This window comes from Nanorana parkeri, unplaced genomic scaffold (assembly GCF_000935625.1).
Source record: "Nanorana parkeri isolate BGI_ZX_2015 unplaced genomic scaffold, ASM93562v1 scaffold2079, whole genome shotgun sequence".
NCBI classification, from domain to species: Eukaryota; Metazoa; Chordata; class Amphibia; order Anura; family Dicroglossidae; genus Nanorana; species Nanorana parkeri.
This window is the reverse complement of record NW_017308347.1, coordinates 179468-195598: the sequence shown is the minus strand read 5'-3', so window position 1 is coordinate 195598 and position 16131 is coordinate 179468. Positions and strand designations below refer to the sequence as shown.

Below are 16131 nucleotides of genomic sequence, written 5' to 3'. Positions count from 1 at the left end.
ATCGGCTGCTGAAAGAAAAGATATGGCGATCACGGCTGCCGTGATCCCGGTGCAACCACCTCAGGGTGAGGATGTGTATATACAGAGCATTCAGGAAGTATCCCCCCCCACATGGTGCCCCCGGGTACTACACTCGTCTCTCATCCAGCCGCATCCCATAATGACAAAGTGACAACACAATGGTAGAAATGTCGGGGAATTTATTCTGAGATCTCACACTGCATAAGTATTCACACCCTTTGCAACAACACGTGAATTTTAGCCCAGGTGCCTCCCATTTGTCTTCAACCTGCAGTACATGAGATGGATTGGGGTCCACCTGGGGTACATGAGATGGATTGGGGTCCTCCTGGGCTACATGACATGGATTGGGGTACATGAGATGGATTGGGGTCCACCTGGGGTACATGAGATGGATTGGGGTCCACCTGGGGTACATGAGATGGATTGGGGTCCACCTGGGGTACATGAGATGGATTGGGGTCCACCTGGGGTACATGAGATGGATTGGGGTCCACCTGGGGTACATGAGATGGATTGGGGTCCACCTGGGGTACATGAGATGGATTGGGGTCCACCTGGGGTACATGAGATGGATTGGGGTCCACCTGGGGTACATGAGATGGATTGGGGTCCACCTGGGGTACATGAGATGGATTGGGGTCCACCTGGGGTACATGACATGGATTGGAGTCCACCTGGGGTACATGAGATGGTAATGGCGTGACCCCAGAGCTCCCCGTGTCATGGAGTGACCCCCGAGCGCCCCGTGTCATGGAGTGACCCCCGCGTCATGGAGTGACCCCAGAGCGCCGCGTGTCATGGAGTGACCCCCGCGTCATGGAGTGACCCCAGAGCGCCGCGTGTCATGGAGTGACCCCCGCGTCATGGAGTGACCCCAGAGCGCCGCGTGTCATGGAGTGACCCCCGCGTCATGGAGTGACCCCAGAGCGCCGCGTGTCATGGAGTGACCCCCGCGTCATGGAGTGACCCCAGAGCGCCGCGTGTCATGGAGTGACCCCCGCGTCATGGAGTGACCCCAGAGCGCCGCGTGTCATGGAGTGACCCCCGCGTCATGGAGTGACCCCAGAGCGCCGCGTGTCATGGAGTGACCCCCGCGTCATGGAGTGACCCCAGAGCGCCGCGTGTCATGGAGTGACCCCCGCGTCATGGAGTGACCCCAGAGCGCCGCGTGTCATGGAGTGACCCCCGCGTCATGGAGTGACCCCAGAGCGCCGCGTGTCATGGAGTGACCCCCGCGTCATGGAGTGACCCCAGAGCGCCGCGTGTCATGGAGTGACCCCCGCGTCATGGAGTGACCCCAGAGCGCCGCGTGTCATGGAGTGACCCCCGCGTCATGGAGTGACCCCAGAGCGCCGCGTGTCATGGAGTGACCCCCGCGTCATGGAGTGACCCCAGAGCGCCGCGTGTCATGGAGTGACCCCCGCGTCATGGAGTGACCCCAGAGCGCCGCGTGTCATGGAGTGACCCCCGCGTCATGGAGTGACCCCAGAGCGCCGCGTGTCATGGAGTGACCCCCGCGTCATGGAGTGACCCCAGAGCGCCGCGTGTCATGGAGTGACCCCCGCGTCATGGAGTGACCCCAGAGCGCCGCGTGTCATGGAGTGACCCCCGCGTCATGGAGTGACCCCAGAGCGCCGCGTGTCATGGAGTGACCCCCGCGTCATGGAGTGACCCCAGAGCGCCGCGTGTCATGGAGTGACCCCCGCGTCATGGAGTGACCCCAGAGCGCCGCGTGTCATGGAGTGACCCCCGCGTCATGGAGTGACCCCAGAGCGCCGCGTGTCATGGAGTGACCCCCGCGTCATGGAGTGACCCCAGAGCGCCGCGTGTCATGGAGTGACCCCCGCGTCATGGAGTGACCCCAGAGCGCCGCGTGTCATGGAGTGACCCCCGCGTCATGGAGTGACCCCAGAGCGCCGCGTGTCATGGAGTGACCCCCGCGTCATGGAGTGACCCCAGAGCGCCGCGTGTCATGGAGTGACCCCCGCGTCATGGAGTGACCCCAGAGCGCCGCGTGTCATGGAGTGACCCCCGCGTCATGGAGTGACCCCAGAGCGCCGCGTGTCATGGAGTGACCCCCGCGTCATGGAGTGACCCCAGAGCGCCGCGTGTCATGGAGTGACCCCCGCGTCATGGAGTGACCCCAGAGCGCCGCGTGTCATGGAGTGACCCCCGCGTCATGGAGTGACCCCAGAGCGCCGCGTGTCATGGAGTGACCCCCGCGTCATGGAGTGACCCCAGAGCGCCGCGTGTCATGGAGTGACCCCCGCGTCATGGAGTGACCCCAGAGCGCCGCGTGTCATGGAGTGACCCCCGCGTCATGGAGTGACCCCAGAGCGCCGCGTGTCATGGAGTGACCCCCGCGTCATGGAGTGACCCCAGAGCGCCGCGTGTCATGGAGTGACCCCCGCGTCATGGAGTGACCCCAGAGCGCCGCGTGTCATGGAGTGACCCCCGCGTCATGGAGTGACCCCAGAGCGCCGCGTGTCATGGAGTGACCCCCGCGTCATGGAGTGACCCCAGAGCGCCGCGTGTCATGGAGTGACCCCCGCGTCATGGAGTGACCCCAGAGCGCCGCGTGTCATGGAGTGACCCCCGCGTCATGGAGTGACCCCAGAGCGCCGCGTGTCATGGAGTGACCCCCGCGTCATGGAGTGACCCCAGAGCGCCGCGTGTCATGGAGTGACCCCCGCGTCATGGAGTGACCCCAGAGCGCCGCGTGTCATGGAGTGACCCCCGTGTCATGGAGTGACCCCAGAGCGCCCCAGCAAGGACACCGGAGGCAATAACATGGGAGGGACTTTAACCCTTTCCTGTTCTATTCAATATGAAAGTCCAGTTTTGGTTGATATATATTATGGATTCATGAATTATTTGGGGGCGTTTCCTCTTCCTTGTGTATCTCTGTGAGCGGGTGCTGTCCGTGGTGCTGATCCGGTAATTGGCTCTTGAGCCCCGGTTGCCACCATCCTGTGTGGCCCTTGGTGGGTTTTGGTGCTTGCTGGGGCCAGGGAAGGCGGAGCGTTATTCTCTCACTCGTCTCTATCCCACGTTATTGTGCTGTCCTAAGCAAAATCATCTCCTGTCCCATGTCTGCAGTCTCTTCATGTGTGCTCATGTGTCTCCGCGTATGCACCTGTCTCCGCGTCTACCTCTGTGTGCCTCCCCCGAGTCTCTGTGTGTGTGCCCCTGTGTTTCTGAGTGCTCCCCTGTGCGCCCCCGGGTCTCCTTGTGTGCGCCCCCGGGTCTCCGTGTGTGTGTGCGCCCCCGGGTCTCCGTGTGTGTGTGTGCGCGCCCCCGGGTCTCCGTGTGTGTGTGTGCGCGCCCCCGGGTCTCCGTGTGTGTGTGTGCGCGCCCCCGGGTCTCCGTGTGTGTGTGTGCGCGCCCCCGGGTCTCCGTGTGTGTGTGTGCGCGCCCCCGGGTCTCCGTGTGTGTGTGTGCGCGCCCCCGGGTCTCCGTGTGTGTGTGTGCGCGCCCCCGGGTCTCCGTGTGTGTGTGTGCGCGCCCCCGGGTCTCCGTGTGTGTGTGTGCGCGCCCCCGGGTCTCCGTGTGTGTGTGTGCGCGCCCCCGGGTCTCCGTGTGTGTGTGTGCGCGCCCCCGGGTCTCCGTGTGTGTGTGTGCGCGCCCCCGGGTCTCCGTGTGTGTGTGTGCGCGCCCCCGGGTCTCCGTGTGTGTGTGTGCGCGCCCCCGGGTCTCCGTGTGTGTGTGTGCGCGCCCCCGGGTCTCCGTGTGTGTGTGTGCGCGCCCCCGGGTCTCCGTGTGTGTGTGTGCGCGCCCCCGGGTCTCCGTGTGTGTGTGTGCGCGCCCCCGGGTCTCCGTGTGTGTGTGTGCGCGCCCCCGGGTCTCCGTGTGTGTGTGTGCGCGCCCCCGGGTCTCCGTGTGTGTGTGTGCGCGCCCCCGGGTCTCCGTGTGTGTGTGTGCGCGCCCCCGGGTCTCCGTGTGTGTGTGTGCGCGCCCCCGGGTCTCCGTGTGTGTGTGTGCGCGCCCCCGGGTCTCCGTGTGTGTGTGTGCGCGCCCCCGGGTCTCCGTGTGTGTGTGTGCGCGCCCCCGGGTCTCCGTGTGTGTGTGTGCGCGCCCCCGGGTCTCCGTGTGTGTGTGTGCGCGCCCCCGGGTCTCCGTGTGTGTGTGTGCGCGCCCCCGGGTCTCCGTGTGTGTGTGTGCGCGCCCCCGGGTCTCCGTGTGTGTGTGTGCGCGCCCCCGGGTCTCCGTGTGTGTGTGTGCGCGCCCCCGGGTCTCCGTGTGTGTGTGTGCGCGCCCCCGGGTCTCCGTGTGTGTGTGTGCGCGCCCCCGGGTCTCCGTGTGTGTGTGTGCGCGCCCCCGGGTCTCCGTGTGTGTGTGTGCGCGCCCCCGGGTCTCCGTGTGTGTGTGTGCGCGCCCCCGGGTCTCCGTGTGTGTGTGTGCGCGCCCCCGGGTCTCCGTGTGTGTGTGTGCGCGCCCCCGGGTCTCCGTGTGTGTGTGTGCGCGCCCCCGGGTCTCCGTGTGTGTGTGTGCGCGCCCCCGGGTCTCCGTGTGTGTGTGTGCGCGCCCCCGGGTCTCCGTGTGTGTGTGTGCGCGCCCCCGGGTCTCCGTGTGTGTGTGTGCGCGCCCCCGGGTCTCCGTGTGTGTGTGTGCGCGCCCCCGGGTCTCCGTGTGTGTGTGTGCGCGCCCCCGGGTCTCCGTGTGTGTGTGTGCGCGCCCCCGGGTCTCCGTGTGTGTGTGTGCGCGCCCCCGGGTCTCCGTGTGTGTGTGTGCGCGCCCCCGGGTCTCCGTGTGTGTGTGTGCGCGCCCCCGGGTCTCCGTGTGTGTGTGTGCGCGCCCCCGGGTCTCCGTGTGTGTGTGTGCGCGCCCCCGGGTCTCCGTGTGTGTGTGTGCGCGCCCCCGGGTCTCCGTGTGTGTGTGTGCGCGCCCCCGGGTCTCCGTGTGTGTGTGTGCGCGCCCCCGGGTCTCCGTGTGTGTGTGTGCGCGCCCCCGGGTCTCCGTGTGTGTGTGTGCGCGCCCCCGGGTCTCCGTGTGTGTGTGTGCGCGCCCCCGGGTCTCCGTGTGTGTGTGTGCGCGCCCCCGGGTCTCCGTGTGTGTGTGTGCGCGCCCCCGGGTCTCCGTGTGTGTGTGTGCGCGCCCCCGGGTCTCCGTGTGTGTGTGTGCGCGCCCCCGGGTCTCCGTGTGTGTGTGTGCGCGCCCCCGGGTCTCCGTGTGTGTGTGTGCGCGCCCCCGGGTCTCCGTGTGTGTGTGTGCGCGCCCCCGGGTCTCCGTGTGTGTGTGTGCGCGCCCCCGGGTCTCCGTGTGTGTGTGTGCGCGCCCCCGGGTCTCCGTGTGTGTGTGTGCGCGCCCCCGGGTCTCCGTGTGTGTGTGTGCGCGCCCCCGGGTCTCCGTGTGTGTGTGTGCGCGCCCCCGGGTCTCCGTGTGTGTGTGTGCGCGCCCCCGGGTCTCCGTGTGTGTGTGTGCGCGCCCCCGGGTCTCCGTGTGTGTGTGTGCGCGCCCCCGGGTCTCCGTGTGTGTGTGTGCGCGCCCCCGGGTCTCCGTGTGTGTGTGTGCGCGCCCCCGGGTCTCCGTGTGTGTGTGTGCGCGCCCCCGGGTCTCCGTGTGTGTGTGTGCGCGCCCCCGGGTCTCCGTGTGTGTGTGTGCGCGCCCCCGGGTCTCCGTGTGTGTGTGTGCGCGCCCCCGGGTCTCCGTGTGTGTGTGTGCGCGCCCCCGGGTCTCCGTGTGTGTGTGTGCGCGCCCCCGGGTCTCCGTGTGTGTGTGTGCGCGCCCCCGGGTCTCCGTGTGTGTGTGTGCGCGCCCCCGGGTCTCCGTGTGTGTGTGTGCGCGCCCCCGGGTCTCCGTGTGTGTGTGTGCGCGCCCCCGGGTCTCCGTGTGTGTGTGTGCGCGCCCCCGGGTCTCCGTGTGTGTGTGTGCGCGCCCCCGGGTCTCCGTGTGTGTGTGTGCGCGCCCCCGGGTCTCCGTGTGTGTGTGTGCGCGCCCCCGGGTCTCCGTGTGTGTGTGTGCGCGCCCCCGGGTCTCCGTGTGTGTGTGTGCGCGCCCCCGGGTCTCCGTGTGTGTGTGTGCGCGCCCCCGGGTCTCCGTGTGTGTGTGTGCGCGCCCCCGGGTCTCCGTGTGTGTGTGTGCGCGCCCCCGGGTCTCCGTGTGTGTGTGTGCGCGCCCCCGGGTCTCCGTGTGTGTGTGTGCGCGCCCCCGGGTCTCCGTGTGTGTGTGTGCGCGCCCCCGGGTCTCCGTGTGTGTGTGTGCGCGCCCCCGGGTCTCCGTGTGTGTGTGTGCGCGCCCCCGGGTCTCCGTGTGTGTGTGTGCGCGCCCCCGGGTCTCCGTGTGTGTGTGTGCGCGCCCCCGGGTCTCCGTGTGTGTGTGTGCGCGCCCCCGGGTCTCCGTGTGTGTGTGTGCGCGCCCCCGGGTCTCCGTGTGTGTGTGTGCGCGCCCCCGGGTCTCCGTGTGTGTGTGTGCGCGCCCCCGGGTCTCCGTGTGTGTGTGTGCGCGCCCCCGGGTCTCCGTGTGTGTGTGTGCGCGCCCCCGGGTCTCCGTGTGTGTGTGTGCGCGCCCCCGGGTCTCCGTGTGTGTGTGTGCGCGCCCCCGGGTCTCCGTGTGTGTGTGTGCGCGCCCCCGGGTCTCCGTGTGTGTGTGTGCGCGCCCCCGGGTCTCCGTGTGTGTGTGTGCGCGCCCCCGGGTCTCCGTGTGTGTGTGTGCGCGCCCCCGGGTCTCCGTGTGTGTGTGTGCGCGCCCCCGGGTCTCCGTGTGTGTGTGTGCGCGCCCCCGGGTCTCCGTGTGTGTGTGTGCGCGCCCCCGGGTCTCCGTGTGTGTGTGTGCGCGCCCCCGGGTCTCCGTGTGTGTGTGTGCGCGCCCCCGGGTCTCCGTGTGTGTGTGTGCGCGCCCCCGGGTCTCCGTGTGTGTGTGTGCGCGCCCCCGGGTCTCCGTGTGTGTGTGTGCGCGCCCCCGGGTCTCCGTGTGTGTGTGTGCGCGCCCCCGGGTCTCCGTGTGTGTGTGTGCGCGCCCCCGGGTCTCCGTGTGTGTGTGTGCGCGCCCCCGGGTCTCCGTGTGTGTGTGTGCGCGCCCCCGGGTCTCCGTGTGTGTGTGTGCGCGCCCCCGGGTCTCCGTGTGTGTGTGTGCGCGCCCCCGGGTCTCCGTGTGTGTGTGTGCGCGCCCCCGGGTCTCCGTGTGTGTGTGTGCGCGCCCCCGGGTCTCCGTGTGTGTGTGTGCGCGCCCCCGGGTCTCCGTGTGTGTGTGTGCGCGCCCCCGGGTCTCCGTGTGTGTGTGTGCGCGCCCCCGGGTCTCCGTGTGTGTGTGTGCGCGCCCCCGGGTCTCCGTGTGTGTGTGTGCGCGCCCCCGGGTCTCCGTGTGTGTGTGTGCGCGCCCCCGGGTCTCCGTGTGTGTGTGTGCGCGCCCCCGGGTCTCCGTGTGTGTGTGTGCGCGCCCCCGGGTCTCCGTGTGTGTGTGTGCGCGCCCCCGGGTCTCCGTGTGTGTGTGTGCGCGCCCCCGGGTCTCCGTGTGTGTGTGTGCGCGCCCCCGGGTCTCCGTGTGTGTGTGTGCGCGCCCCCGGGTCTCCGTGTGTGTGTGTGCGCGCCCCCGGGTCTCCGTGTGTGTGTGTGCGCGCCCCCGGGTCTCCGTGTGTGTGTGTGCGCGCCCCCGGGTCTCCGTGTGTGTGTGTGCGCGCCCCCGGGTCTCCGTGTGTGTGTGTGCGCGCCCCCGGGTCTCCGTGTGTGTGTGTGCGCGCCCCCGGGTCTCCGTGTGTGTGTGTGCGCGCCCCCGGGTCTCCGTGTGTGTGTGTGCGCGCCCCCGGGTCTCCGTGTGTGTGTGTGCGCGCCCCCGGGTCTCCGTGTGTGTGTGTGCGCGCCCCCGGGTCTCCGTGTGTGTGTGTGCGCGCCCCCGGGTCTCCGTGTGTGTGTGTGCGCGCCCCCGGGTCTCCGTGTGTGTGTGTGCGCGCCCCCGGGTCTCCGTGTGTGTGTGTGCGCGCCCCCGGGTCTCCGTGTGTGTGTGTGCGCGCCCCCGGGTCTCCGTGTGTGTGTGTGCGCGCCCCCGGGTCTCCGTGTGTGTGTGTGCGCGCCCCCGGGTCTCCGTGTGTGTGTGTGCGCGCCCCCGGGTCTCCGTGTGTGTGTGTGCGCCCCCGGGTCTCCGTGTGTGACCCGGGTCTCCGCGTGTGCCCCGGGTCTCCGCGTGTGCCCCTGTGTTTCCGCGTGTGCCCCTGTGTTTCCGCGTGTGCCCCTGTGTTTCCGTGTGTGTCCTCTGTGCATCACCGTGTCTCCTGTGCACCTTCATGACACCTGTGTCTTCAGTCTCTGGCACGCTCCTGCAGTTGCTGGCACAGTCCATGTCTCGGGGACGGGGCCCCCTGGCCGTGACCACCACATGTTCATTATAACAGACACACGGATGTACGGAGGGGAGCTCTGTACCTTTTATATTTGATTTGTGATTAGCATCACACTGCAGTCTGTAGCATTGGCCTGACCGGCTCCTGAATTCTGCCGCTGTCCTGAGCTGACCATTCACCTAGATCGGGGGCGGGCAACGCCAGCTCTCCAGCTGTGCTTTAACTACAACCCCCATCATCTCTCTCCCTCTGGCAGTCACGTCTGTTACGGTCAGTCTTGCAATGCCTCATGGGGCTTGTAGTTCCACAACAGCTGGAGAGCCGGAGTTGCTCAGCCCCGGCCTACATGTTTCCGAGCAGTATTGATCCCTGACTAGCAGAAGTCATCAGATCGCTGACAGATGACGGAGTCCTCCTCCCCCGAGAGCTGTTACAGTTCAGCCGATCAATCGGAGTGATTATTACACTGGATCGTTGCTTATATTTAGGGCACGGCTTCTGAAATATTGGATGTGTCCCTGGGGGCCGTTCACTGGCCAACCCAACTGTGCCATGGACGTGAAAATCGGCTTTTTCAATGTAAACCATTTATATGCCGAACCAAAGAAGCTCCTGTCACTGAGTCGTGTCATTGCTGGCGCGTTCGCATTGCTGGCGCGTTCGCATTGCTGGCGCGTTCCCATTGCTGGCGCGTTCCCATTTCTGCGTGCACATTATGATATAGATCCTTGGTTCTCAACTGGTGGGTCGCGACCCCGTGTTCAGTGGGTCACCGCATGCCTTCCACGTTTCTAGGCGAGAGGTTCCTCAGCCTCCCCCTAGCGCAGCACTGTCAGTTCTCGCACCGAGCAGCCATTCACAATATGCTGCCCGGCGCCGAGTGTCATCTTGAGGTGGGCTGGGGCTATGGCCGCGTGGGAGCTTCATCCGTACATGCGTTGCTTACAGCTTCCTCGCGTGTCCGGTGGAGGCGCCTGGACCGGAGTGACGTCACATTCTGGCTCCCGGCACCTCTACAAGGTGCGTAAGGGAGCTGTACCAGCAATGCACATATGGATGGAGCTCCGTCACAGTACAGTAGCACACACTGGACCCCAGGCTGAGGATCCACTCCAGTTCTCAAGGTAGGGACACTGAGTGCATTTAAAACATTTTTTTTGGGGGGGGGAGGTGTCTGTGGGTGTGTGTCAGTGTGTTTTTGAGGGCCCGTTCACACTAGTACAGTGCGTTAATCGCACAGTCGCGTGTAATTAACGCACTGTGCCACGCAACTTCATGTACCGATTCTGGTGGGAGAGATGCATTGAATGGCACCCCAAACTCACCTCCCACCCACAGTTCTATTGCCCGCATCGGAAGGGGCGGTACCGCAATGCCATGCGTTCCATTGCAGTGGAGTTTGGGCCATGACTTAAAGTGACATTAAACCCTCAGATTTTTTAACATAAAACAATACTGTAATGTGCGCCTTACTGTAATCCATGGTAGTTTCCCTTCTCTTTGCTGCTCTTCCTTTTAAATCCGTATCTCTTCTCATGCTCGGGGAGAACTTCCCTTTGCAGCTGAGTGCCTCTTCCTGTAGTGCTGGCTCAGGTTGTGAACCTGCACACAGACACCATGTATCCATTCCTGAGACAAGGCAGTCTGCTGCAAAACAGAAGTTCTCCCCCAGCATGAGAAGAGATACAGATTTAAAAGGAAGAGCAGCAAAGAGAAGGGAAACTACCATGGATTACAGTAAGGCGCACATTACAGTATTGTTTTATGTTAAAAAATCTGAGGGTTTAATGTCACTTTAATGACCAGGACGAATGTGGGTCCTGAGGTTACACAGGTTGAGAACCATTGATATAGATAATTTGCAGCACAGGAACACATGGGGGGTGGGGGGGTGCATTGGGGGGCATTGCCTTAGATTTTCAATGCCCCCCCCAATGTTTATACACAGATCAGAGAAACACAACCGCCCCCCACACACGGCAAATCATATCCTGAACAACGCGCGTTACCTTGCAGTGGACACACACATCGAGGGCTCATTGAATACGAATAGGCGTCATGGATGCAACACGAGGTCAATGCGTGAATAGATCTCTATGCAGATCATGGCCGGTGGGAGGGAAGCAAGCAGTGGGCCGGCTCTAGGGAGGAGTTATGCAAATATCAAATTGCTTTGGTCGGTGTGGAGGAGTGGGCGGTCCTAGGTTAGGTTGTGTTTGCATGCAGAGCACCCTGGGTAGGCAGTCTGAAGATTTGGGGTTTAGGAGACCCCTGATGTCGCCATAAAGAGGACCTGTCATGTAAATTGGGGGGCTTTTTCGGTGTGGTTGTTTTTTGCGGGTGAGCGCAATTTAAAGGCTTGGCATGTTTGGTGTCTATTTACCCGACGTAACCCCCGTCTTTTATATTTTACTAACAAATTGGGGTGATAATAAATATTTCATTACATTTCATAGGGAAACAGGGTTTTTTTCAAAATGTACGGTATTTTTTCATTATATAGTAAAAAATAGCCGCCCCCCCTCCAGTGGTGATTAAATATCACCAAAATAAAGCTCTATGTGTCCCCAAAAAATGGTATAAAATTCATGTCAGTACAGCGCTGCATGACGGAATAAATGTCTGTCAAATAACTCAGCGGTGAAGAATGGCCCGGAGAGGAAGGGGGTGTAACACACCGGTCTTCAAGAGGTTAAATGTCCTATTCACAGCCCCCCCGTGTCCTCTCTCTGCTGCCCCCCGATAACTTGTCTCTTCTCTCTCATTGACAGAGCTCTGGAAACTGGGATAACTTGTGGCCTGACAACTCTTCTCCTCTCCCCGAGATGTCCAACCATTTACAATGAACAGCAAGGATTGCGCCGAGCTCTCAGGTGAGACCGCAGCGCCTCTGCACTCGGGGTGTACGGGCGAGAGGACGATTTACCTTCGGGTTGTGTAAATAAACAGACAGAAGATATATTTGCATTTTGCTGTTCCTGAGAGCCAAAGATAACTAGACGAATGTTCCCATTAAAGGGGCCCCGACCTGGAAATACTTCCCCTGCTAAGCTGTGCTGAAAGAGCTGCTTCTATAGGCCGATACCCCGGAGCTCCGTGTGTTGGCTCAGCTGAGGGGCCACTACGATGTACGCTCCATAATACAGATCTGTAATTATACTGTTCCCACTGCCAGTGACCCGGCTTGCTGTGGTTCCACTACCTAAAACCCGTCCTTGGATGCCCCCCACATTTTAATTCATTTTTTTCAGTTGTCATTCACATGACAGACATGGTCCTCCCTCCTTTTTTGTTCACTGCAGCGGTCTCCTCCATCTTTACAGGGAGCTGCAGGAACCACCTCTCCCAGTCAGCACTAGATAGCTGTAGGGACCTCTTCTCCGATTATCACTAGAGGGAGCTGCAGGGACCTCCTCTCCCAGTCACCACTAGAGGGAGCTGCAGGGACCTCCTCTCCCAGTCACCACTAGAGGGAGCTGCAGGGACCCCCCTCTCCGATTATCGCTAGAGGAAGCTGTAGGGACCTCTTCTCCCACCATCACTAGAGAGCTGTAGGGACCTCTTCTCCCACCATCACTAGAGAGCTGTAGGGACCTCTTCTCCGAATATCACTAGAGGGAGCTGCAGGGAAGGCACACTGACTGATCATCTTTATTTCTCCCTGGCAGAAAACGGCCACCACATCAAGGTTTTTCTACCCAAGAAGCTGCTGGAGTGTTTACCCAAGTGTACTACTTTACCGAAGGAGAGGCTGCGCTGGAACACTAATGAGGTACGGAGCTTCCACTGCGACCAGTCACTACAAGGAGAACTCTGTAGTCCACCCAATAGGGCTGTACACTCCCTACACATGGTTATTCATAATAACGGGTCTGTCCACCCAAAACAGTAATTGTCAGGGACTCGTTTGGTGAGATCACTGTGCTGAGTTCCCGGGTCTGTACACCCGCTGTGCCCATTTATGAGGAGCTCCCACCATCCCTGTGCTGAGTTCCCGGATCTGTACACCCGCTGTGCCCATTTATGAGGAGTTCCCACCATCCCTGTGCTGAGTTCCCGGGTCTGTACACCCGCTGTGCCCATTATGAGGGGCTCCCGCCATCCCTGTGCTGAGTTCCCGGGTCTGTACACCTGCTGTGCCCATTATGAGGGGCTCCCACCATCCCTGTGCTGAGTTCCCGGGTCTGTACACCCGCTGTGCCCATTATGAGGAGCTCCCACCATCCCTGTGCTGAGTTCCCGGGTCTATACACCCGCTGTGCCCATTATGAGGAGCTCCCACCATCCCTTTGCTGGATTTTATATTTCCTTTATCTTTTGGAGAACGTAACAGGAAGAGCTGGAACAGATAAAGGTGGGTGGGGACCCAACTCCCAGGTGGACAGGATCAGAGCCGGGAAATATGGCAGAGATCTCACTGTTGGAGTATCCAAGACACATAAGATGTTGGGGGCTGACTCGGCCCACCCAGCTACATCTATCTAAAGCACCACTTTCAGGGTGGAGTGACCCTTTTAAAGGGAGAAATACATAGGCTCTTATTGCTTCCCTAACATCCAGAGGTCTGCAGTATAAGTTTCCATGTTTCTCTCATGACAGGTCCCCTTTATTACAGTCCTGTGTGACAATACACCTTTGTCTTCTCTGTATCATTGTGACATGTGACTCCTCCTCCGTCTCACTTTACTTACAGCTATTTCTGTGTGTTTTCCGCAGGAGATCGCCTCTTACCTTATTACCTTTGAGAAACATGACGAATGGCTTTCTTGTGCCCCCAAAACCAGGTACGGTGACCCCCAATTTATCCTTCTCCTCAGTGCCTGCGTGACATTGCTGAGTGGCCCTTTAAAAGATAACTAAAAGTTTGTATTTTTTTGTCCTTCAAAGTGGAGCTCTCTGTTTTATTGAACCCCCTCCTCCCTGTATATGTCCCCAAGGTCGGGGCCAGGCACCAGGCACTTGCCCGAGATCAGCACTGTCACTACGCATGGAGGGGGAGGGGGACATGTCAGCTTGGGGTTCGGCACCAGGCACTTGCCCGAGACTAGCACTGTCACTACGCATGGAGGGGGGCATTTCAGCTTGGGGTTCGGCCCCAGGCACTTGCCCGAGACTAGCACTGTCACTACGCATGGAGGGGGGCATTTCAGCTTGGGGTTCGGCCCCAGGCACTTGCCCGAGACTAGCACTGTCACTACGCATGGAGGGGGGCATTTCAGCTTGGGGTTCGGCCCCAGGCACTTGCCCGAGACTAGCACTGTCACTACGCATGGAGGGGGGCATTTCAGCTTGGGGTTCGGCCCCAGGCACTTGCCCGAGACTAGCACTGTCACTACGCATGGAGGGGGGCATTTCAGCTTGGGGTTCGGCCCCAGGCACTTGCCCGAGACTAGCACTGTCACTACGCATGGAGGGGGGCATTTCAGCTTGGGGTTCGGCCCCAGGCACTTGCCCGAGACTAGCACTGTCACTACGCATGGAGGGGGGCATTTCAGCTTGGGGTTCGGCCCCAGGCACTTGCCCGAGACTAGCACTGTCACTACGCATGGAGGGGGGCATTTCAGCTTGGGGTTCGGCCCCAGGCACTTGCCCGAGACTAGCACTGTCACTACGCATGGAGGGGGGCATTTCAGCTTGGGGTTCGGCCCCAGGCACTTGCCCGAGACTAGCACTGTCACTACGCATGGAGGGGGGCATTTCAGCTTGGGGTTCGGCCCCAGGCACTTGCCCGAGACTAGCACTGTCACTACGCATGGAGGGGGGCATTTCAGCTTGGGGTTCGGCCCCAGGCACTTGCCCGAGACTAGCACTGTCACTACGCATGGAGGGGGGCATTTCAGCTTGGGGTTCGGCCCCAGGCACTTGCCCGAGACTAGCACTGTCACTACGCATGGAGGGGGGCATTTCAGCTTGGGGTTCGGCCCCAGGCACTTGCCCGAGACTAGCACTGTCACTACGCATGGAGGGGGGCATTTCAGCTTGGGGTTCGGCCCCAGGCACTTGCCCGAGACTAGCACTGTCACTACGCATGGAGGGGGGCATTTCAGCTTGGGGTTCGGCCCCAGGCACTTGCCCGAGACTAGCACTGTCACTACGCATGGAGGGGGGCATGTCAGCTTGGGGTTCGGCACCAGGCACTTGCCCGAGACCAGCACTGTCACTATGCATGGAGGTGGAGGGGGACATGTCAGCTTGGGGTTCGGCACCAGGCACTTGCCCGAGACCAGCACTGTCACTATGCATGGAGGGGGAGGGGGGCATGTCAGCTTGGGGTTCGGCACCAGGCACTTGCCCGAGACCAGCACTGTCACTATGCATGGAGGGGGACATGTCAGCTTGGGGTTCGGCACCAGGCACTTGCCCGAGACCAGCACTGTCGCTGTGCATGGAGGGGGGCATGTCAGCTTGGGGTCTGGCACAAGTCACTTGCCCGAGATGAGCACTGTCACTATGCATGCAGGGGGAGGGGGGCATGCATAGTCCGGCACCAGGCACTTACCTGAGGCAAGCACTGTCACTACGCATGCAGGGGGAGGGGGGCATGTCATCTTGGGGTCTGGCACCAGGCACTTGCCCGAGACTAGCACTGTCACTATGCATGGAGGTGGAGGGGGACATGTCAGCTTGGGGTTCGGGACCAGGCACTTGCCCGAGACCAGCACTGTCACTATGCATGGAGGGGGAGGGGGGCATGTCAGCTTGGGGTTCGGCGCCAGGCACTTGCCCGAGACCAGCACTGTCGCTGTGCAAGGAGGGGGGCATGTCAGCTTGGGGTTCGGCGCCAGGCACTTGCCCGAGACCAGCACTGTCGCTGTGCAAGGAGGGGGGCATGTCAGCTTGGGGTTCGGCGCCAGGCACTTGCCCGAGACCAGCACTGTCGCTGTGCAAGGAGGGGGGCATGTCAGCTTGGGGTTCGGCGCCAGGCACTTGCCCGAGACTAGCACTTTCACTACGCATGGAGGGGGAGGGGGGCATGTCAGCTTGGTGTTCGGCACCAGGCACTTGCCCGAGACCAGCACTGTCGCTGTGCAAGGAGGGGGGCATGTCAGCTTGGGGTTCGGCACCAGGCACTTGCCCGAGACCAGCACTGTCGCTGTGCAAGGAGGGGGGCATGTCAGCTTGGGGTTCGGCACCAGGCACTTGCCCGAGACCAGCACTGTCGCTGTGCAAGGAGGGGGGCATGTCAGCTTGGGGTTCGGCACCAGGCACTTGCCCGAGACCAGCACTGTCGCTGTGCAAGGAGGGGGGCATGTCAGCTTGGGGTTCGGCACCAGGCACTTGCCCGAGACCAGCACTGTCGCTGTGCAAGGAGGGGGGCATGTCAGCTTGGGGTTCGGCACCAGGCACTTGCCCGAGACCAGCACTGTCGCTGTGCAAGGAGGGGGGCATGTCAGCTTGGGGTTCGGCACCAGGCACTTGCCCGAGACCAGCACTGTCGCTGTGCAAGGAGGGGGGCATGTCAGCTTGGGGTTCGGCACCAGGCACTTGCCCGAGACCAGCACTGTCGCTGTGCAAGGAGGGGGGCATGTCAGCTTGGGGTTCGGCACCAGGCACTTGCCCGAGACCAGCACTGTCGCTGTGCAAGGAGGGGGGCATGTCAGCTTGGGGTTCGGCACCAGGCACTTGCCCGAGACCAGCACTGTCGCTGTGCAAGGAGGGGGGCATGTCAGCTTGGGGTTCGGCACCAGGCACTTGCCCGAGACCAGCACTGTCACTACGCATGGAGGGGGGCATGTCAGCTTGGGGTTCGGCACCAGGCACTTCCCTGAGACCAGCACTGTCACTACGCATGGAGGGGGAGGGGGGCATGTCAGCTTGGGGAAGTTCCATGTATT

General features: G+C 62.3%; 1 protein-coding gene across 1 annotated transcript in view; it reads left to right on the top strand.

The window, feature by feature from the left end:
• The window catches only part of CAMTA2 (calmodulin binding transcription activator 2), an 87849-nt gene that overhangs the window by 3560 nt on the left and 68158 nt on the right, over positions 1–16131 (top strand). The window contains exons 2-4 of the mRNA XM_018572585.1: positions 11068–11169; positions 11965–12068; positions 13013–13080. Coding sequence (XP_018428087.1) covers positions 11139–11169; positions 11965–12068; positions 13013–13080 — 203 coding nt within the window. The 5' untranslated portion in view covers positions 11068–11138. The remainder of the gene's footprint in view (positions 1–11067; positions 11170–11964; positions 12069–13012; positions 13081–16131) is intronic.